The sequence below is a fragment of the Cyclopterus lumpus genome, chromosome 15 (assembly GCF_009769545.1).
Source record: "Cyclopterus lumpus isolate fCycLum1 chromosome 15, fCycLum1.pri, whole genome shotgun sequence".
NCBI lineage: Eukaryota > Metazoa > Chordata > Actinopteri > Perciformes > Cyclopteridae > Cyclopterus > Cyclopterus lumpus.
Window position 1 is genome coordinate 13,833,892 of NC_046980.1, and position 23,686 is coordinate 13,857,577.

The 23,686-nt window shown below is 42.8% G+C and overlaps 2 protein-coding genes across 4 annotated transcripts; both read right to left on the reverse strand.

Moving 5' to 3' along the window:
• Window positions 1-8,083: 8,083 nt before the first annotated feature.
• LOC117743732 (arachidonate 5-lipoxygenase-like) lies at window positions 8,084-15,655 on the reverse strand. Of its 2 annotated transcripts, none has more exons than XM_034551515.1 (14): window positions 15,234-15,468; window positions 14,249-14,447; window positions 14,057-14,138; window positions 13,849-13,971; window positions 13,099-13,205; window positions 12,839-13,011; window positions 12,600-12,746; window positions 12,307-12,510; window positions 12,144-12,230; window positions 11,706-11,884; window positions 11,339-11,460; window positions 10,888-10,988; window positions 10,096-10,266; window positions 8,084-8,579 (listed from the first exon to the last, which is right to left on the reverse strand). In XM_034551515.1, the coding sequence occupies exons 1-14, from the start codon at window positions 15,381-15,383 to the stop codon at window positions 8,400-8,402; spliced, it is 2,025 nt and encodes a 674-aa protein (XP_034407406.1). In that variant the 5' UTR covers window positions 15,384-15,468; the 3' UTR covers window positions 8,084-8,399. The 2 variants fall into 2 exon arrangements, 1 of the variants encoding a protein (XP_034407406.1); XR_004611121.1 differs by having other exon boundaries at window positions 8,462-8,579; window positions 8,925-10,266; window positions 15,234-15,655.
• A 436-nt stretch (window positions 15,656-16,091) lies between these two features.
• Window positions 16,092-22,880, reverse strand: slc25a16 (solute carrier family 25 member 16). 2 transcript variants are annotated; one of them, XM_034551517.1, is made up of 10 exons: window positions 22,316-22,879; window positions 21,836-21,964; window positions 20,756-20,848; window positions 20,528-20,661; window positions 20,323-20,386; window positions 19,778-19,899; window positions 19,546-19,612; window positions 19,253-19,415; window positions 19,067-19,135; window positions 16,092-18,185 (listed from the first exon to the last, which is right to left on the reverse strand). In XM_034551517.1, the coding sequence occupies exons 2-10, from the start codon at window positions 21,930-21,932 to the stop codon at window positions 18,029-18,031; spliced, it is 966 nt and encodes a 321-aa protein (XP_034407408.1). In that variant the 5' UTR covers window positions 21,933-21,964; window positions 22,316-22,879; the 3' UTR covers window positions 16,092-18,028. The 2 variants fall into 2 exon arrangements, with proteins under 2 accessions (XP_034407408.1, XP_034407410.1); XM_034551519.1 differs by having other exon boundaries at window positions 18,068-18,185; window positions 19,071-19,135; window positions 22,316-22,880.
• Window positions 22,881-23,686: the final 806 nt, after the last annotated feature.

A 23,686-nucleotide genomic window follows, 5' to 3' on the forward strand; every position in this document is an offset into this window, starting at 1 on the left:
GGGCTCATTTAATGGATATGCATTTATATTTTTTGATTTTTTGGATTTAGAACAAGCAATATCCTTTTGATATAATAAGTACATTTTGCTGATAATACTTATGTACTTTTACCTAAATAAGATTTTGAATGAATGAGTATTTGTATGCTGTTCTGGTAGTTTTACTGAAGTCAAGGGTATGAGTATGACTCTCCCACACACGCAACAGTCAGTGGACCTTCATAACTCACCTCACATAAGCCTTATAAATGTAAAATATTGAATGTTAGTCCTGATGATCTATTACTCACCTGTCCAAAGTTGACCGCTGCATGCTGGGCCGAAGCAGTGAACACAATGACAGATGTCAGATACTCTATCAGCTCCTCGCGGGATTTCAGGAACTTGGGAAATTCTGTGCACAGATGAGATTTGCAAAGTGAGCTTAAGTCTCTACAAGAGCACTGTGTGAAATATTCTTGCACAATGCAGGTGAAGGAGACACGCAGGAAGGGTTTTACAACACTGCAGCAGTGACACCATCACCATCTTGTGGCTTCCTGTCTTCCCCCTGAAACTATTCGTCTAAACAGAACAGCTATGAATTTGTCTGTTCCCTGATATACTTGTCTTCTCCAGAAAAACCCAACACTAATCCAAAATATTATAGGTTGAGTGAGCAGCTTCTGTCCTCGAGAAAATCAACTTTAAATATTGGTTAGTTGCTGCATTTTGAAAAAATGTAAAAGAAAAATGAATGTACCCACCACATTGATCGAGGTCCTGCATACCAAAGCTGCACACATCTTTAATGAAGGCCTGTATTTCTCCGTCTTCCTGCACCGTCTCATCACTGGTGTAGTAAATATGCACCACATCAGACACGAAACTGCCAGAAAGAAAACAGGACAGCAGTCAGGCATAAAGAAAATAAATAATGCTTTACCACACACACACACACACACACACACACACACACACACACGCACACACTTACACACAGACACAATAATAGAAATTTCCCCACCCTGTTTATCTGTTGTTCTGGCTGTTTTCTGTCCTTTCAAACATACAAACTTTGCTTCAGTGCTGTTTATAAAAAGTCCTCCAAAGAGTTGTTCATCACCTCTTGGTGGCCTCCCAGACCCTGTAGCCATCGTCTCTGTAGAAGTAGGTGGGCAGTTCCTCCTTGTCATCCACACCGTGGGACTTGATAATATCCGGGAAGCACAGAGACCTGAAAGTCAAAGATTTCATGGCCTTTTGAATCATCTGGACGTGACCACCTCCACCTGTTGCCTTTGCCTTGATGAGGGTGGAGAAGAAACGGCGTCACTCTCATTACTCTTGCAGCTAATAATGGTCCTTTTGAGAGTCCGTTACTGCATGCACTACGACCCATTTAAAGAGAAGAAATCACTTGAGTCTACATACAGTATAACTTGACATGTCGCTTTATTATTGGAAAATATAAGCCATTTTCTTATTTTTTCCTCCCTTTTTTGTGTGCTTTTAACTAAAAAGAGAGTATTACATTCTTTTGTATTTTCTTTCCACATTAACTCACCTTGTCAAAGATGCCACACTCACAGATGAGCTGCTCTCTGGCCTTGGTGTTGATAGCCATGGTAAAATGAATGTGTGGGATAAGTAGCTGGGAGAAAAAATATAAATCCATGAATCAATCAGTCAAATGAATCAATCAGTCAGTGGATGAGCCAGAGTTTTACCTTATACACAGGGTGAACAGGGGGCTGCCTGTATATGGCAACACCAAACACCTCTGTCATCAGATGAGTCCTGAGCAGGTGTGTGATGGTCTGGTGATACTGGAAGTCGGTTCAGCAGACCCAGATCTTAGCCAGCAGCCAACAAAAAACGTTGGACCTCCTCGCGGTTGCTAGGAGTGGGCCAATCCGTAATCACTTCGACCATAACGTGTTCCATCTGCACACCTCTCTCAGACACTATAAACCCCAGGAATGAGACAGTGGGCACATGAAACTCACATTTCTCTACTTTCACAAAAAGATGTTGGTCTAGGGAGTGTTGGAGGACCTGTCGTGTACCTTGTGAGTCTCATCGTCGGGGGAGAAGATGAGAATGTTATCCAAGTAGACTTGGTTAGATACGCCTGGGAAGATACGCATCGTCTTCAATTACTCAGCAAGATTCCAAGACACGTCATTGAATGAACACCTTCTTACTGGGCCAGAGTTCACAAACACCTGGGTGTGACTTCTCTGTAGGTTTTGCTATTATGTGTGATGCAGAGTGAATGTTCCATCAGTTCAATGTAAGGCCGGAAGACCAAGACTACCTGAGGTTCTTATGGTGGGCGGATGGTGACCTACCGTCTCCGCCATCAGCCTTCCAGATGAAGGTCCATCTGTTTGGGACAGCCTCCTCACCCGGCTGTGCCAATATTGGTCTTAAACATCTAGCCGTTGATTGTCAGGATCAATTTAACAAAAACACGGTCACATTCATCTAAAGGAATTCTTATGTTGACGATGGACTGGTGAGTGTAACGTCTTGTGCTACGGCAATCCATCTAGTCAAGGAAGCAAGAGGTCTTTGTAGGATAGGCAAGCTAAGACTACATGAATTCATTTCCAACAGTAATAATGTATTGAATTCAATACCAAAGGAAGAGCATGCTGAAAGTGTCGAAGACCTTGAAGTCGTACTGGGAGAGCAGCTCATGGAAAGAGCTCTCTGCGTTCAATGGTACGTGTCTTCTGATGACTTTCAGTTTAAAGTTACAGTCAAGGAACCATCCACTGACCAGAAGAGGAGTGCTATCTACAGTAGCTTCCATCTACGACCCATTGGGGTTTGTAGCCCCTTTCATTCTCCTGGGAAAGCAGATAATGCAAAAACTGTGTCGAGACAAGGTCGGTTGGGATGAGCCACTCCCAGGGGAGCTCAAGACACAAAGGGAAGCGTGGCTACAAGATCTACAAAACTTGTCTAATGCAAGGATCAGAAGGTGCTACATTCCAGCAAACTTCAAGGATGTCAAACAGTATGAGCTTCACCACTTCTCAGACACAGGGAGTGTACTTAATTCAGAACAATCAACATTAATGGAGATGTCCATTGTTCGTTAAGCATGGGGAAGGCCCATATTTCCCTTACCAAAGTGACCACAATACCACACCTTGAGCAGTGGTAGCAGCAGGGATGTTAATGCTCAGAAATGAACTTGAAATTGATGGTCTTCAAGAACACTTTTGGACAGCTTCAAAGGTTGTCCTTGGATAGATAAACAATGACGCAAGACGGTTCCACATCTTTGTGGCGAACAGAATCTAAAGAATCCACAGAAGTCCACTACAGATCCCAAGCAATATAACAGATTTGTACATTTAAGTCTCCTTAGCCATCCAGCATTTGGTTCCTGCACTACTTGTGCAATAAGTTGTTTGACCTTTGTCAAGCCGTCTACTTATGCCAAAATCAGCCAGTCTGGCCCTCTCCCGAACATCTGTAGGACGAATCCGGTGGACAAACTCTATTATGCACGATATTTATACATTTAAATATTGTTTTCTAAATTAAGAAGATAGTGAATTTAACCATTTTATTCTATTCTAATTTGTTTTACCGATCAGACCATTCGGTGGCTTGAGATCCCGGTGGAGAATTTGAGGATGTTGACAATGAAGCACCCTTAAACTCTCGAGGACTTGAAAGACAAGTTTCTTCATCAGCAGATCATCATCTTTATTTTGGATGTATTCTTCCAGGGTATATTCACAAATTTGAAGACCAGGATATCCAAAGTTCTGATCCTCCCATGCATCAACATATCACACAATGGATTGATGATCGAGCTCTGGAAGTCGTAGAATTCCCTCCTCGCGCCCCCACCTCTTCATCCCCCAGCCTTTGTCGAGTAATGGTCATTCTCAAGAGCTGCAGAAAAAAAGAAAGAAACTCACCGTTTCTCTCAAACATCTACTCATTCACTGTGAGGAGGGGGTCATGCCATACGGGCATCAAGTTCATGTGCTCCAGGTAACTTAATGTTAACCTGTTATGTTATGAGTGTTATTGTGTTTACAGGAATAAGGTGTTTGAGATAAGAAGTATGGTCATTGCATTTACTGAGTTCAGGAGGTCAGTGAAGGTCTCATGACCTGTGTAGCTGTATCACCTGTCAATCTTCCTAGCTGCCTATGGGGGTGGGGGCACACATGAGCATACTTGTGATTGGCAGAGCGAGTGAGGTGGGATGTTGTCTCGTAGATTTCCTCACCAAGGGTCGCTACAGGAAGAACCAACTCAAACGTCACTTCATCTTTTATCAGCACTGTCTGCACCATGCAGGGAGCGCAGAGGAGAGACCGAACTACCGACACTTGTCCGTAGTTCGGTCAGTTTTCCACTGAGCGGTCTCTCTCCACTCAGTGGAAAATACTACAGCGTTACAGAAATGCAGATAAGAGCAATAATCTTCTAATAAGGTGCATATATCACCACTTACGATATATGTTTTCATTAATTTATGGTGTGTTCCATATTGACAGATGCAGCATACCCTATCAAACTTCCTTTGTTTTTTAAATGAATGGTGAATGCCACTGATTGTCGCGAGCATTACAGTCAGTACGATTAACACGTACGACCAGCTAATCTGGTCCAAGAGTCCCTAAAATCCTTGATCTCTCCTTAAAGAGTAAATGTTGCTTTTACTACCAAACTCCTAACTGGATGGAGAAACATTGAAACCACAAACCAATGAACAGACAACATGGAGGAGGACGTGTCCACGACCTTTGGAGCTCAAGCAGCATGAATGATGTCCTCTGGAGTCTGAGGACAGGAGACTCTGAGCCGGCATCTCGTCCACCAGCTCCTGAAGAGACGTCTGGAAGCTGCTCGTCTCCCACAGCAGGACACAGGGCTCAGCCTTCTGGACTCGTTGTAGATAACGTGGCATGTTGGTTCCACCCTGTAGAATGAATCAAATGGAGACTTTAAATGTCCCGTTCATCTACGGGCCGACGGGCTTTCTGCACGAACAACTCCCGTCTCACATCTAAAAAACAAAAATAAACCGGAGCATGACGACTACAATAATGTGTATTTGACATGAACACTGATTCTGCTGTTCTTGTGCTCGAGGCTTTGACTAGAAACACAACAATCAGAGCTGAACATGTGACGTCTTGTTTCTAAATGTGTCAGGTGACCTGGAACCAGGAAGGTTCCACGTTGTCATCACATGACTGACTCTTGAGCTACAATAGTCAGATGCATGAAGAGATCCGATCAGTCGTCAAAGAGCAGAAACTAACGCCAACACAAATCAGTTAAAGACCGCGTAGCAGCTAAAAGGGACAGATCACTTCCTGTAGCTCCTCTTGGATTGATCGACTGATTGATCAATTGTTAATATTACAAACTGTGGATGAGGACAGTATCCTGTGTGTTTCAGAGTTTTGTATATTTTATAAACTACTAATGTCTTAACTTCCCTCTGATAATTAAAGTATTAATTGTATACAGTATATACTAATCTTCATAACATACGGTTTATGCTGCTAGTTTACAGAAAATGATTTAATACTTGGATAATGGATGTCAATCTAAATATATTTTTAGGATGCTAAATTTATCATTTTATTCATGTAACTGTAAAGACGTTCTTATATGACCTTTATATAACCAGGTAAAATCATCCATCCAACCATTATCACCCGCTTATCCGGGGTTGGGTCGCGGTGGCAGCAGGTTCAGCAGGCCGACCCAGGCTTCCCTCTCACCCGCAACACTTTCCAGCTCATTCTGGGGGATCCCGAGGCGTTCCAAGGCCAGCCGGGAGATATAATCCCTCCAGCGTGTCCTCGGTCTTCTCCGGGGCCTCCTACCAGTTGGACGTGCCCGGAAAACCTCTAATGGGAGGCGTCCAGGAGGCATCCTGACTAGATGCCCGAACCACCTCAGCTGACTCCTTTTGACACGAAGGAGCAGCGACTCGACTCCAAGCTCCCCCCTGATGTCCGAGCTCCTTACCCTATCTCACTCGTGAACAAGACCCCGAGATACTTGAACTCCTTCACTTGGGGTAGGCAGTTTGCCCCCACCTGGAGGGAGCAATCCGCCGGTTTCCGTCAGAGCACCATGGCCTCAGATTTGGAGGTGCTAACTCTCATCCCTGCCGCTTCGCACTCAGCTGCAAAACGCCCCAGTGAATGCTGGAGCTCACGGTCCGAGGAGGCAAACAGGACCACATCATCTGCAAACAGCAGAGAGGCGATCCCGAGACTCCCGAACCGGATCCTCTCCGCCCCCTGGCTGCGCCTAGATATCCTGTCCATGAAGGTCACGAACAGGACCGGTGATAAAGGGCAGCCCTGGCGGAGGCCAACACCCACCGGGAACGTGTCTGACTTACTACCGAGGAGACGAACACAGCTCCTACTGCAGGCGTACAGAGACTGGATGGCCCGTGCCAACGGGTCCGGCACCCCATACTCCCGCAGCACCCCCCACAAAAATCCCAGAGGGACCAGGTCTACAAAGCACATGTAAACTGGTTGGGCAAACTCCCAGGACCCCTCCAGTAATCTTGCGAGGGTAAAGAGCTGGTCCACTGTTCCACGACCGGGACGGAATCCGCACTGTTCGTCTTGAATCCGAGGTTCAACAAGCGGTCGGAGCCTCCTCTCCAGCACCCTGGCATAAGCTTTTCCCGGGAGGCTGAGCAGTGTGATACCACGATAGTTCGAGCACACTCTCCGGTCCCCCTTCTTGAAGATGGGAACCACCACCCCGGTCTGCCAGTCCATGGGCACTGTTCCCGACCCCCATGCGACACTGAAAAGGCATGTCAACCAAGACAGCCCAACAATGTCCAGTGCTTTCAGCATCTCAGGGCGGATCTCATCCACCCCTGGCGCCTTGCCACCAAGGAGCTTTTTGACTACCTTAGCGACCTCTGCCAGGGATATGGGTGAAACCACCCCAAAGTCTTCCGGCGCTGCCCCCTCTCCGGGGGACATGTTGGCCGGGTTTAGGAGTTCCTCAAAGTGCTCTTTCCACCGCCCGACGATGTCCCCAGTCCGGGTTCCACCCCCCCCCCCCCCCCCCTGCTGAGAACAGCCTGGGGTAGACCCTGCTTTCCCTTCCTGAGCCGTCGGATGGTTTGCCAGAACTTCCTTGAGGCCAACCGAAAGTCCTTCTCCATGGCCTCCCCGAACTCCTCCCATGCCCGAGTTTTAGCCTCCGCGACCATCGCCGCTGCAGCCCTTCTGGCCCGCCGGTACCCGTCAGCTGCTTCAGGAGACCCCTGGGCCAGCCAGGCCCGAAAGGCCTCCTTCTTCAGTTTGACGGCTTCCCTCACCCCCGGTGTCCACCACCGGGTTCTCGGGTTGCCGCCACGACAGTCACCGATGACCTTCCGGCCACAGCCCCGAGCAGCCGCGTCCACAATAGAGGCTTTGAACAAGGTCCACTCGGATTCCATGTCCCCAGCCTCCCTCGGGATTTGTGAGAAGTTCTTCCGGAGGTGGGAGTTGAAGACTCCTCCACCACGTTAAGGCGGCGATTCATAGGAGGAGAGCAGGAGCAGGAAAAATCAATTGAGAACCAATTCTCATTTACAATGATGACCTGGCCAAGAGGCAGTAGCACAGTCCACACAAGTGACACAGACAGCACAGATACAATACAGCATGACAAACACATGAGAAAATGGCTAAAAACAACGTAGGTAAATTAATAAACACCATGTACAAAAAAAAGACGGATTACTGGATGCTCTTTGTAAAAATGGAAGAGAGAGAGAGAAGTGTTACTCTTGCTTATAAGCAAGGTTTGTTCATCCAAAACAAACCATGGGTTCTCTATTATAACTTCTAGGAAAAATAAAATGCATTACCTAAACAGAGATGTTCATTTGAACTGATTTCCAAAAATGTGTAAACGTACTTGTGTTTTTAAAATGTATATTGATATCTTTTCAGTTTAATTTCCCATTATTGAATGTATGTAGAATTTAAAAAAACCAAATAAAAATGAAGTTACTTTTAACGCTTTGTGTCTTTCAATGTCAGCCATGCATTTTGAATTTAAAAATGTTGTGGTAACAGGATTGAGGGTTAAATATAATAATATTTATTTGCACAATTCAAACAATAAAATCACAACAGAGATACATGAATATTACAGTGTATTTCTAAAACACTGATGATAATAAAAAACATTTCTGCTTTCTTCTGTTTTACACTACTGAAGACGGATGAGAAAAAAACAATTAAGAAGTAAAGTTAAAGCTTTTTTTTGTCAGCACATTTTAATATATCACAAAAGTATCACAGTAAGACACTCGGGTGACAAAGCGTCAGTGATATCAGCAGAACTTCAATGTGCTTTTGGCAAAATATTTTGCAGACTCATGATTGTATTCCTCAAACGGCAACACTGTTTGGGATTTGTTCAGGAGACATGTTGTAGTAAGGCAGCTTCTTTCCGTCGTTCCTCTTCTTGATGGAGCTGCTTATCTCTGCAAGCTGCTTCCTGAACGTCTGCATGGCCGCCTTCACTGGTTTCTCTATGAAGTGCTCATCAGGATACATGCCCAGGTACAGCTGCAAGGAGAGACAGGTGAGACAGGTCATTCAGCCACGAGGCGCACTGCAAGAAAGGAAGGACATATTGAAGTAGAGCGACGCTTCTTGGAAATGTACTAATTTAGTTCTGGTCATTAACTCAACCTAGTCTGTATAGAGACGTGTGCGTAAGAATTGATCATATAAATGCTTACATATTGTTAAGTTATGTTTTGTTATGCATGGTGTTTGATAAAACATAATTTGGGAATGAAGACAATGCCCTGAACTCAGCCAATTACCCAAAGCCGAACCCGTTCACTTCCTCTTCGACTCAGTTCCGACATGATGTGCGACAGATGAGCTAAATCTTAAACCGCTTACCTAATACAAACGCTCTCTCAACCCTCCCGAGTGACCAGCTATATCCGGAAGTCCCGGAGCTCCCTCCTTCTCAGACCACGATTCGTCGCCAGCATCCTCGGCCGCGTTTAGCCATCCATGATCGCCGCGGTTCTCTGCATCCATCCTCCAACAACTCCAAAGTAGTCAGCCCTCGCCTTCCAACAGCCCCGGGAGGCAGATCCCGACTTCGCCGTCGCCCACGCCGAACATCCAGGCACCACTCCTACAGTCTCTATAAATCCCTTTTACTGAGCGGACAGTCTCTGGACCGAACACCACTGCTAAAAAAGAAAAGAAATTCTTGCCCCACAGGTTTCCATGGATCGTCATTACATCCAGACCGAGGTCTTGCCTGACATCCACCGCTACCTTCATTAGTAGTAGACCTCCTCCTCACCTGCCGCGTTCGGACACGACGCTCAGGCTACCTGTCGCCCTTCACCCTACCTGTCGCCCTTCACGGACAAAGTATTAAAGTCCATGTTCTTGCCGGCTTTCTTCAGCCTCCTGCGCTGCCCAGAGTTTACCGTCTTAAACTCCGACCGCCATCCATCCTCCCGACACCATCATCTATCACCTCAAACGCAGCAAGACCAACCAACACCGTCCACCTCAACGCACCTTCCCTATCCGACTAGACTCATACAGTCCATAAGAAATCTAACCGGGACTACTTAAGCTCGACATCAGCCAGTTGAACTTCTCAGCGAGACCCCCTTTATGCCACAGTGCCAAGCAAGGGGTCCCCACGGTCTCGGTTCCACTACCATTCCTTCCGCATCAGCACCACCTCCACCACTCCAAGTCGAGGAATCCCGGACCACATCATAAAGATGCTTGGCCGGTGGTCCTCCTCTGCGTACCTCTCCTACACGAAAACTGAAACATTCACCGGCACTCTTCACAAAGCTATCTTTTGGGGACTTCAGAAGGGACGGCCCCTACTCTCGAGTCTCCACCCTCGCCATTCCCTCCAGCCACCGGACGCCAGCAGTCTCTCATCGCACCCCTCCAACCTTCTTTCCACGACCCCCTCTCCCCTTTCCGTTACTGCTCCCCTCTATCCCCTCATCCCTGAACCCCTTTCCACTTCCTTAATCCAATCCTCTCGTTCCATCTCGCAATAAACCAACTGTAAGTTTTTCAGTACCTCTCCCTCCTGGTACTGGCTGAGGGCCCAGACGGCCCCCAGGTGCCAGCTGGAACGTCCGCGATCAGGAAGGCTCTCGATGATCAAGTTCACATTTGCCAAACCCTTCTGGTTGGGCGGGGGCCTTCTCATGGTAGATGGAGCATTGGGGATCCAGGAATACCAGTCATACTACACAATGTACACAAAGATACAGAATGTGAATGCAGTAATATTAACTCAAGTATTGTACTTTCTAATCCACTACATGTATTTGACAGCTGTGATTGATAGCTACATTACAAATAAAAGAAATAATACACCATTTACCATCCCTTCCTCAAAAAATGGTCTAATTTGGGCTCATTCAATGAATATGCATTTATTTCACCAAAAAGCAAAAATCTGAGAAAAGAATACTAATTTGAAGTACTTTGTTTTTTCTCCTTTCTTGCCCCATTAATCTTCTCATGACCCTTCAAGATATATATATATATACAGTATATATATATATATATATATATATATATATATTTCTTTCTTTCTTTTTCTTTATTTTGTTTCTTTAGAACAAGCAATATCCTTTTGATATAATAAGTACATTTTGCTGATAATACTTATGTACTTTTACCTAAATAAGATTTTGAATGAATGAGTATTTGTATGCTGTTGTTCTGGTAGTTTTACTGAAGTCAAGTGTATGAGTACTTACTCTCCCACACACGCAACAGTCAGTGGACCTTCATAACTCACCTCACATCAGCTTTATAAATGTAAGATATTGAATGTTAGTCCTGATGATCTATTACTCACCTGTCCAAAGTTGACCGCTGCATGCTGGGCCGAAGCAGTGAACACAATGACGGTCAGATACTCTATCAGCTCCTCGCGGGATTTCAGGAACTTGGGAAATTCTGTGCACAGATGAGATTTACAAAGTGACCTTATGTCTCTACAAGAGCACTGTGTGAAATATTATTGCACAATGCACGTGATGGAGACACGCAGGAAGGGTTTTACAACACTGCAGCAGTGACACCATCACCATCTTGTGGCTTCCTGTCTTACGCCTGAAACTATTCGTCTAAACAGAACAGCTATGAATTTGTCTGTCCCCTGATATACTTCTTCTCCAGAAAAACCCAACACTAATCCAAAATATTATAGGTTGAGTGAGCAGCTTCTGTCCTCGAGAAAATCAACTTTAAATATTGGTTAGTTGCTGCATTTTGAAAAAATGTAAAAGAAAAATGAATGTACCCACCACATTGATCGAGGTCCTGCATACCAAAGCTGCACACATCTTTAATGAAGGCCTGTATTTCTCCGTCTTCCTGCACCGTCTCATCACTGGTGTAGTAAATATGCACCACATCAGACACGAAACTGCCAGAAAGAAAACAGGACAGCAGTCAGGCATAAAGAAAATAAATAATGCTTTACCACACACACACACACACACACACACACACACACACACACACACACACGCACACACTTACACACAGACACAATAATAGAAATTTCCCCACCCTGTTTATCTGTTGTTCTGGCTGTTTTCTGTCCTTTCAAACACACAAACTTTGCTTCAGTGCTGTTTATAAAAAGTCCTCCAAAGAGTTGTTCATCACCTCTTGGTGGCCTCCCAGACCCTGTAGCCATCGTCTCTGTAGAAGTAGGTGGGCAGTTCCTCCTTGTTGTCCACACCGCGGGACTTGATAATATCCGGGAAGCACAGAGACCTGAAAGTCAGAGACTTCATGGCCTTTTGAATCATCTGGACGTGACCACCTCCACCTGTTGCGTTTGCCTTGACAAGGATGGAGAACATAGGGCGTCACTCTCATTACTTTTGCAGCTAATGATGGTGCTTTTGAGAGTCCGTTACTGCATGCACTACGACCCATTTAAAGAGAAGAAATTAAAGTCTACATATAGTATAACTTGACATGTTGCTTTATTATTGGAAAATAAAAGCCCTTTTCTTGTTTTTTCCTCCCTTTTTTGGGTGCTTTTAACTAAAAAGAGAGTATTACATTCTTTTGTATTTTCTTTCCACATTAACTCACCTTGTCAAAGATGCCACACTCACAGATGAGCTGCTCTCTGGCCTTGGTGTTGATAGCCATGGTAAAACGAATGTGTGGGATAAGTAGCTGGGAGAAAGAACATCAATCCATGAATCAGTCAGTCAAATGAATCAATCAGTCAGTGGATGAGCCAGAGTTTTACCTTATACACAGGGTGAACAGCAGGGAGCTGCCTGTACATGGCAACACCAAACACCTCTGTCATCAGATGAGTCCTGAGCAGGTGTGTGATGGTCTGGTGATACTGGAAGTCGGCTGAGCGGACCCAGATCTTAGCCAGCAGCCAGTCGTACTGACCATCAGTGGGCAGGAAGATCGGCTGGTCTTTCCCTGGAGTCTGCCCAAGCTGGGAAAACACAAAGGTCAAGGGAGAGGAAGGAAGAAATGTATCTATACTGAGGTGTTTCCCTCAGTTGCTGCTCAACATTACTGTACCTGTATGGCTATGGGCAGGATCTTGTTCTGAGTGTTCTTGTAGAGCAGACAGATCGGAGCTGCCAGGTACTGCAGCGTGCACGGGTCTGTGCAGTTAGGACTGATGCCTTCCAACACCTCGTAGTCCACAATGTAGATGTTACCTGCCTGGAGCCAGAACAGAGATCAGCATTATAAGTCAGTGGGAACATTTAAGTGAGACATAACTGAATAGGTTCACAGAAACAGACACTGTCTACCTCTAGTTCCTGCTCCAGAGTCAGCTCCCTCTCCAGGCTGACAGAAACCATCTCATGAGTGACAGGAAACTTGTCAGGAAGTTTGATACACTTTTGGAACATTATGGGGTTGCAGCCGTTTAGAAATTGGTACCCAAACATGAAGTCCTCCTTCCAGTGTTGCATCACATACTCTGGATATAGTAAATATAATATAGTAAACATAATATCATATATCATATCATATAATAAAATAGAAAATAATATAATGTGAGGCTGACCTGAGATTGTGTTTTTGATTCTCACAAAGATCCTCTCAAAGTCTGCGAAGTCACTCCAGGAGGACTGGAACATGTGCATGAACTGGTTCACAAACAGGTTCTCTATTCTGGAAAGTCAGCATCATCATGATCATCATTATCACATTCATCACCACATTCATATCAAAAAGGTCACTGTATTTAATATGTCGATTAAACTCTAAATGTGTCTTACTGTATGTAGTTATGATGATTCTTTGCAGAAAGAAGCAGCCTCAAAAGCCAAATAAATTGAATTATACCATAGAAACAAAGTTGCAGCATTTTGGTGACCATCCTTGCAGCTCACTGTGCAAAATTACATGACTATATTTTCCCTCTCACAACCTCTCCGGTCCGCAAATCATCATTTTCAAAGCGTTGACATGTTTCCAATGTTTAGCAAAAGTACTACATGATGCAAACAGTTTGGGATATATATTTTCTTATTGTGTCAATGTGTAAGCTCTCACGCCGGCATGAAAGCTCAATGCAAATGTCCATGGTAATAAACACACAATGACCCTTCTGTTTTTTCCAGGAAATCACGAGTATAGAAAATAGCTGGAACTCAACACTTGATCACGGCATCATGAAAGCTAAAAAAACATCTCAGTGGTTAAAGCACCACTGACTCATTCTGCTTTGTACTGAGGGGGTTTTCAGCTGTATGGACAACTAAGTAAACCTGTTAAAGCGTTACTACAGCCGCCTGTTTGAGGGAGCACGTACGCCTTACTGTAGTTCAGTACGAAGTCCACTCCCTTCTCACTGTCAAACTGGATGTCACGGGGCAAATCCTTGTGTCTGTCAGCATCTATGCTCATCGGGAAGCCTGGCTGCCACTCCTTCCACCTGTGGAGGACAGCGGAGTTGTTAGTGAGCAGCCTCCGCCTCCTGTAACACACAGCCACACACTGCGTGTGCAGAGTGAACTTGCCTGAAGGTTTTCCTCCTCTTTTCCAGCTCTTTTTGTCTATGCAGCTTGACCAGGCTGGTCTTATCATCCTGAGGCAGATGTGCTGCAACAGACACAAGACATGAGGGATGGGACAGAGCTTGTGCTGCAGACTGATGACAGAGAGGAGGCAGGCATTCTGTTAGGCAGACAAAACTAAATGAACTGATGTACCTCTTCCATCCCGCAGCACCACTTCTTTGTCGTCCACCAGCCAGTGGAAGCAGGGGAACTCCAGGTAGTCTCCAGATGGAGTCTTGACTGTGATATAACTGCAGTACCAGTCATCCTGCACCCAGTACTTCTTCTTCTCAATCTTCACCAACAAAACCTCACCCAGGTTCTCCCCAACCCTCACGTCATAGGAGTCCACCTGGAATTTATTCAGCGGCTAATTAAATAAGCTTAAAAAATAGTGTGACTTACTGAATCGGGTGTGTATTGTTAGTTTTGTGTTATTGTTCTTGTTGTCAAATGCACTTCACGTGTCACCACAAGAAAACATCAACGTCACATGTGCTTTTTGTAAGAAACATTAATTTCACAGGTAATATGTGAACATTATTTTTTATTATATATAATAAAACATTATTTAGGTAAATTCAATATATTTCTCAACTTAAATCGTTGTTTGGTGATAAATTAACCACAATATTAGCGCCGCTGAAAAGATTAAGTCGCAACTGGTCCGACGTTTCCTAAAAAAAATAAACAAACAAAAAACTCTGTGCATGATTTCAAAGCCTTGTCCAGCTGTTTACTGACTTGTGTCATGTTTAATGAAGAGAGAGAAATGGCACCACCTGTGAAGATCCTTTAATTTATCCAGAGCAGAGTTTTGATAAGTTTTAAGTTAGAATATTTTTTGATTGCATTTGGTAATACAATATGTCCTTGTTTTGTCTTTTGCCTGTCATTTATTTATTCAATTTGATAATTTGAGTTAGTTTGTTAACAAAAATAAATATATAAGTTGAAAATATCCTACTGCGTTTTTTTTAATTTATTATTATTTTTTTATTTCATAAATACTTTTGGCGATGGGTGCCCTTTTTTTTGGTTTGAGCACCTGCCCCCCAAAATGTCTGTGCACGTGCCTGATGTGCAGTATAATGTAAAAGTAAAGAATTCCTCACGGCTCTACAGCAGTGTAACTTACCGCCCCCCTCTCAAAGTCATTGTACAGAGCTTTGTCCAGCAGCGTTCTCTCGCTGCATCCCTCCGTGCCCACCAAAGTAATGTAGATATAATCATCCGTCCCTGCGAACCACTGGCTCCCTGTGGAAACAGTCACTGTGTAAGAAGGCATGGCGGTCACACAGGTCCAAGTGTCCCCTTCTTCAAAACAGTATATCTTTCACTGACGTACACTTCTCAATTCTCTTGCAAAACAAAAATGTGTAATCAGGGAGAAGAGGGAGGTGCAGGAGATGTAACTCCACCCTCGTACTATTAATGAGGTCTAAATATAATATGACTGTTCTTCCTGGATATGTTATCAGTGGTGATTTCCATTGAGCAGACATGAATGTGTCCGCAGGGACAGGTGACTTATGGCAGAGGGTTGATATCAAATTCATAGGCTTTGTCTGCATAGACAGGAGGGTGTTTTATAAAGAAATACAATAGAAGGAAGAATAATTCCATGTTTTACTCTGTTGAACTGGAGATGTGGAAATGAAAGCAACACGTGAATGTACACATCGTTTACACTTCACATTTACCAGTCAAATCGGTACGTGACACTGCACAACAACAGGTAGTGTTTTCCAGCTTCAGTGAAATCAATGCAAATGCATCTGTGGTCCGACTGAAACTGTAACTGTAACATTAACAGGGGTGTGTGTGTGTGTGTGTGTGTGTGTGTGTGTGTGTGTGTGTGTGTGTGTGTGTGTGAAACTCAAAGAGGAAGATGGAATTAACTTCTTCCTGCTTCACAAGTTTGATGACAAAAACTCTCTAAAAGGATTAAAACACATCTGAGTCAGCTACTGCTCATTGAAAAAAGGTCAGACAGTATTGGACAAGATCCTTTAAATGTTCACACTCAGAGACAAAATGAAGACACAAGCGTTGGTACATATGTAAACAGAAATACACAAAACAGACCAACAAAAAAAGACATTTTCATTGTTATATCATTCTCAAAAGTATACTGTATATTTTTTTTCAGTCACATCTAACATAGCAGGAATTTACATATACAAATATATTCCTGTTATGTAATCATCTGAGCAGCAGGAACAGAGGTGATCTGTTCTTGAAGGATTGATAGACTTTGTGGACGTGACAAAAACCCAGCATTAACTGTGAAAGATCAAGTATTTTATTCCAAGGCAGACAAAATTAGTGGATTGTTTCTGAACAGATTTGCATTTGGACTTTCCTATAAATTTAGTTTTTTTGTGAAATATTGGGTACATTTAACTCTTTGGGCCTCCAGCAATTATTCAAATGAAACAGAGAAGTTTAGAGGGGGAACAAACTACTTGTTAGTAGATATAAAGAAAACGGTGGTCGTACATAGACATGCTACATTTTACACAAATAAAAAAAGGTTCTCCCCCATTCATATACAGCAATCTAAAAGCAGAGGCATCAACTGAAACTCCAATAAAACACACAAATCACTCATTCAGTAATTAGCGTGGAGCATTTGTGTGACAATAACTCCAAAAAGCCATCCAGAAGCTCTCATTAGTAGTTTCAGCTGAACTGGTTTAAAATCACTGCATAAATTATACTCACTATGTTGTGACTTGCTTTGTAGAGAAATGTATAAGTGTATATGAATATTGTGTCCATCTCTGACGGTAAATAATACAATGCATATGAAATGCTGCCACCCAGTGGCAACAGGCCACTAAATTAATAAATAAATGAAGAAAAAGCTAGTGATGAAGTGCAAATTTCTCCTGAGTGCCTTCACGCCCCTCCAGATATGTCATATCATGGTAAAATGCCGTAAACTACAAATATATTTCTGATCACAGCTGAGAAACAGTGTACATAAATCAATATCATTACATCGACATACAAAAATAGTCTAAGTGCACATTAACAAAAACATTTTTTTCAGCAATTGAAAACACATACGAAAACTGCTCCAAATCAAGGTTTGGAAATAAAATGTGAAATAGTTTGAAACTGAAATCATGTGCCACCTCAGTTACTGCATATTTTTTTAAAAACTGCAGATTAATTATATTAATTTTAGATTTTGTATAGAGGACAATAGGTAAGACGCACAAACAAACTTTGTCTAAAGAAATGACACCCAAAACCTGCACCCTAAATTTAAAGACACGCTAAGCTCTGAGGAAACAGAATATGATAAATCAGATTATTTAAAACTCCATCCACATTTCAACAATAGCCAATCATCATTATGGAGTTACTTTCTATGTAAAGACACTGATTAGAAAGACACTGCAAATGTGATCATTCTAAGCTGGAGTCCATCTTAAAACCATGAAGAGTACGAGGACACCTGTGTGAATGAGGGGGCTTCTACACAACCAGTAGGTTGTAGTTGTGTTGCCAACAACACTGTAAATGACCAAATCTTTGCCCCAAGCCATCTAACCAACCAAACGAGCAGCCGACCTTCTGGATTCACACACTGTTGAGGGAGTTGCTCAAGTTCAGGCCACATGTCATGTGTTTAGTTACATCTTCTCTTTAAAAAAAGGTGGCGTACACACAAAAGCAGGAAGTAAGAAGTAATGAAATAGGACAGACAAAGAGTCCCTTAATGCCTGATACCCCCTTTCCTCTTTCATAGTGAATTGACCTCCTTGGTGCCTTCATTGAACTCAAGGAAAAGGCAATTCCCACACCAAAGACAAAAGAGTGAGCCTCCGATCACTCTGCGATGGAAGCATTGAGGTTGATCTGCGTAATGACTCGGAGCGGACGGGCCCAGGTACAACTCGGAAAGTATAAAAACAGAGACTAGTTTAGGTGGAGGGTCTGCTTCATGAACTCATAGGTGGTGAAGGCCACGGCCTGGGAGGGTATACAACGGATGAAGTTGAGAGAAAGGCCTCGGTACAATCCCTTCTTGATACCGTACTTGTTATACACGTACGCCAGGGTCTTGCTCAATGATCTGTTGAGTGCAAGACAAGAAACCAAACACCCTTTAGAATGACAGAAAACCAACAGAGAAATCTACCGTTTATGGTCATTTTATGTCTTGAGGTTTTCTTTATTTTATTTTATTTTTTTATGAGCTCACCAAAGCAAATTCCCTTTTCTGCAATGACAATTAAGTATTACATCTTGCAAAATTGTTTTAATTATTGACTTCATTCATTATTTAATTATTATTACAGGCATGATAAATCAATTTGTTTGTTGTTGATGTTTGCCTGTGCTATGGCGACCTAAACCCTGTTGCTGAAGAGCAGCCATATTAACACAAACAAACTAGGAGACACATGACCTTCTAGGGAACTCATGTGTTGACTGAACCTTCTGCACTTCTTAAATATCAAGGAAAAGCACATAATACAAGAACAATGAGCAGCGTTTGGACTGGCATTGAGTGAACTTGAACAGGTATGAATGGTATGTTGCTGTAGTTTTACAGCTCGGACTTCTTCAGTATAAATGAATCCTCTCGTTAGAGGAGCACTTAAGATAATACTTATGGAAGGTTCATCAGCGCTGTGTTGTATGAGCAGCTTTCACTTCTATCAGAGCACTGAGTATCCCATTCATCTTTTAAAGAGTCACCCATAAGATTAAAGCTTTACTGCAAAACTCCCAAATCAAATCAGACCACATGAGAACACAATACTAAAGCAATCATTTGTTTTTTTGTTGTAGTTTCTTTTCCCACAACAATATTCTTCAGTAATACCAAGATATTTAAGAGCAATGGATTTGTCTCACGTTTATTTTATGAAGTGCACTGACGGGTAAAATGTGCAGGAGCACATCACGGTATAACGGATTATGGAGAGTGGGAACTTTGGAGATACTTACACACATTTATCAGAGTCAGGAAGTATGGATCCCAACTGCATTCTTCTCCTAGCCACATCCAATGGGTACCTAGTGAGAAAAGGCACAATGTGACACATCAAACATCAAGTAATCAGTATGATCAACAGCAAACTCAAGCCACTCCGTCAGCCTGAAGCTTGTTGGCGGCCGGCTGACACCACTTACGATATTGCCTGAGCGATGGCACCGGCAATCCCTCCGCAGAGCAGGTTAACGTGTGTTTTCAGAATGTGGACATCGGGGTTGTCTGAGGAAGGTCGTCCCAGCAGCTCCGGGAAATGTTTCAAGCCGAGGCTCTTCAGGGTGCCGAAGGTGAAGAATGAGAAACCTGGGGGATAAAAGCGGACGGGAGATAAAGAGTCAATCTAATGGAGGACATCTTATGTCGTTCTGCTCAACGATGTTGGATCATAACTAAAAGCTGGTATCAATCTTTGCAAAATAATCTCAATAATCACCTGCATAAGGGGCCATCCCAATAAGTGTTGGAATAAGTCCACGATAGAAGCCCGAGACGCCCCCTTCCTTGACAAAAAAAGAAAAACAGTTCCAAGTGCATGAGGTATATACAGTATAAATTATTAACAATTTCAACAAGAAAACTTAGATTTTAATGCATTTTTTAAAAAAAAGGCTAGAATGATTGTGAAGACTGTGTTGCTTGACAGAGCTTGAAGCCTAGCACACTACCTTGAGGTAGATGGTGTGGAAGGCATTGGCGATTCCAGTATAGCGATGCTCTCCTGTCACCTGGAAGGCCAGTCTAGCTCGGATCACATCCAGAGGGTAAGTGCATATCACCGCAGTCATCCCTAAAAACACATTTCTTTTTGTAAGATTATGGTTATGCTTCAACTGGATTTACTGAGATTAAGCACTCACACATTGTAGCTGTATTTAATTTCATGTGACAGACTTTCCACTCTCCCTCTCAATCTATTTGAAGAACTGTGAGCCGGAGCACTTTAATATCTTTTTTAAAGATCTATTAACACACAATAACAAGGCGTGACGCTCACTTGCATTGTGGTGATGCAGTATTTGTCACATCATGAGAAAGTTTGCACTGAGGTGACAAATGTAACAAGTCTTTGATTCAAGAGGAGAAAACAATGTCAATACTCAATAATAATAATAAAAGGAAGAAAATGTGTAAGGCACAATCTCAATGTACAGTGCATGCTATACAACTGGCACAGACCGAAAAGCATTTCTTCTTGACAGAGGTAAATTACCTGCCATAGATCCCGCCATGAGGCGGTGGATGTGACCAGAGATCCCAATCCGTTTACTTAGAAGCTGTAAAGGAAGGAAACAAAAGTCCACAGTTTCACCAATAGAAACAAAGCATTTCACATTTCCCTGGACTGGTGCCATCGGTTTCACTGTCAACCAGTATTTATGACATTTGAAAGTGTTATTCTAAAGTACGCACTGCACCTTTTTATATTTGTCAAAGGCCATGAACTGGATGGCTCCATATGGAAATATCCTGACCATCATTGCCCCATTACCCTTGTACAAGCCAAGGAAGCCTTCTTTCTGTGGCACAGCTTTGAGAGTGGCAAACACTCCTGCAAAGAAAGACCAGAAGTGTCACTCACGTGGCACAGATGTGCGAAAACAAACACTCATTGGCTTTCCATGTTTGGCTGCTGATGTTTCTACCTAGATGTTTGTAGTGAGGGTTCTGGGCTTGAAGAAGAATCTTGATTCTGTCCAGAGGAGCAATGGTAGTCTTGGCACAGCATCCTGCAACACCTAATTAATAACAGAGCAACACGGTATTAACACATTTATTATGAAGTTAATTTGTTAAATACATTTGTTTGTGATCAAATGTGTATTGATTTTCAAAATATGCATTAACGAATTAGAATAGTAAAAACTATTATTATAAGTAGATATAATAATAGTATATACTAATATTATATATAATATTATATAATATCTACCACACACACACAATTGGCGAAGCTCACTTTCCTTATACATTTCCATATAATACATTCATTCATTAAAATTATTTATTATTAATTGAAACTTTTCATGTTACTACAGCCAAATTTTTGGCAGTGTTTTTATTTATTCATCTTGAGTGAATCTGGCAATGAAACTGGCCCATAATTTATAAAGCGGTGAATAGTTTAACGTTGGATTTAAAGGGTAGCGTTGGTCGTCCTACAAATGTTTTAAAGTATAATCAGTATAGTCAGATAAAAAGGCAGCAAGTGTAACAGTCAGATTTTCAAGTGCAACATGTGTTTCAAAATAAAAGAGGAAGAACTACAAACTTACTTAACTGCGTTTTGCCTGAATCTTACAGATTACTACATTTGTTTCAGTACTCTCCAATCAAATAGATGTGGATTGCACATTTCTTGCTATGTGTACAAGGATGTTGAGTATGTGAAGTCATGATGAAGTGTTTTCTTCTTCTTCATATGTCAGGTGTCTCTATTGCTCTTTGAATGGAAATTATATCTTTTTTTCCACAGGGAGATCAGAGGTCAGTGTCAGCAGAGGAACGGTATCTCCAGGTGTAGCTATGGAGGGATTAATGAAGCAACCCTAATGAAGCACATACAGTACAAACAATATCAGTTGGGAGGCTGTGTCGGTTTCTGGATCACAAAACAAAGCAGGAGAAAGCAAAGCAAAGCAGACCCACGAAGGCTTGAAACTGTCCTCCTGTCTGTCCTACCTCGTGTAAATCATCAAAGACCTTTAACTGATGTCAGCTCTTACCTCCAGCTGCAAAGGAGCGAAGGAAGTAGTAGTCCCCCTTTGCAGGTTTGCTTCTGCTTATGGCAGGAGATGTGGAAACCGCAGCCTCCGATGTCATCCTTCCTGCTCAGCAATCCGCCACATCCATGGCTGTGCAATTTAAGGAAAAATACTGTAAATGCACATGTGACTCTCAGCCCATATCATCATCCTCAGAATCAGAATCAGCTTTATTGGCCATGTACGTGTGCACGTACATGGAATTTGACTCCGGTTACACGTACGCTCTCATCGTACAACATATTTAAATTACAATTACAAGTGACAGGATAAATATAAAAAAGACATTAAAGAAAACAATAGCGACATGCATGTACAATATAAACATTTATTGATGGGCCAAACAGACTGTCGTGTTCTGCAATGGCACCCAACTGTCAGAATTAGTATCCAGCCACAACGAGCAGGTATATTTAGAGACAAGAGCCCACTGATACTCACAAGATAATAACAACTGTTAGAGGCACGAAAGTGGAAAGAGTGTCCAATTCAATCACAGTCGCTGAGTTTCCAGCTACTCTCGTGTCCCTGACGTTGACGTGAGTTCCTCGGTTTACTCCCGGTTGTTACAATGTGACGTTCCCATGGACTCCGGGTTCCTCGCTGTTTTCCGTTCAAACCCGGGATGAAAGAGGGATTGAAGCCCCTGAAGCGGAGGCACTTTGAGGATTCACGTAACGCGCTCGTGCCCTTTGCAAGTGCCGACTGACTACGTCTGACCTGAAACAGTCGCACGATGATGACGCAGGATGAAGGCGATATGCGAGTGCAAAGGGGGATTTAACGGCAGAATATATTTCCGTATTTGGTTTACGATATCGACACATTTTAAGACACCGTACCGGATGAGATTTTGGCAAATAAAAGCACAGAAAGGTCGCTTTGCGTGTTCTGTTTAACCCTCTGCGGCATCGTGTTGACACACTACCTGACCTCACGTCACACTTTTAATGGTTTTCAACTTGAAACAAGTGTATACTATACTATCACTAGACATGTCTGTGTCCAATGAAATGAGGGGCTGAAGTCTGTGTGTCCTTTCGTTTGGAATGAAGCAATATTTCCAGGAAGCAAAGTTGCACAAGACACATTGCCAGATATTCGCTTTAAATTAAAATATCTTTATATAGAAAATGCATGCGTGAACATTAGTATGTAAATAAATATATTTAATTATCAAAAGACTTATTTTGTTTTTATTTACATACTTTGTGTTTTTTTTTGGTCTGTTGCCTCCTATCATATCCTGCTACAGCGTGGAGATGATAATTAAAAGGCATTGTTTTTAGTGTCCTATCTACTGATCATTGCAGATACATATTATGAGATCATGGAACAGGAACAGGCACTTAGTCTTCATGGATCAGTCAGCAGAGTAACGTGTGTGCGCATATGTGCGTGTTTGTGTGTTTGCATGCGTGTCAGTGGATGAAGAAGCGTACCCCAATAGGCGTAACCAATGATTAACCTTTTAATTTATCACCAAGTCCTGGCATGTTGGCGCGTAAGGGATTGGACATTTACCCATTTACCTTCATTACAATGTGGGCTTCCTGCTTTCTTATCGAATAATACGTGTCTGTTGAATGACACCGAGTCTGTGGATGAAGAGGAAGGTGAACAGAGTGGGGAGAACAACCCACAATGCTCTCTACAATGCTCACCCAGAGCAGCAGGGTCAGATGTGACACACCTGATACTGTATGTTACTACTATTGTGTTCATGTGTCCATTTCGGTAATTATCAGTAGACAGTAAAGTAAAAACAATGACGATGGTCATAATTATTACACTCACAGATACACACAGACA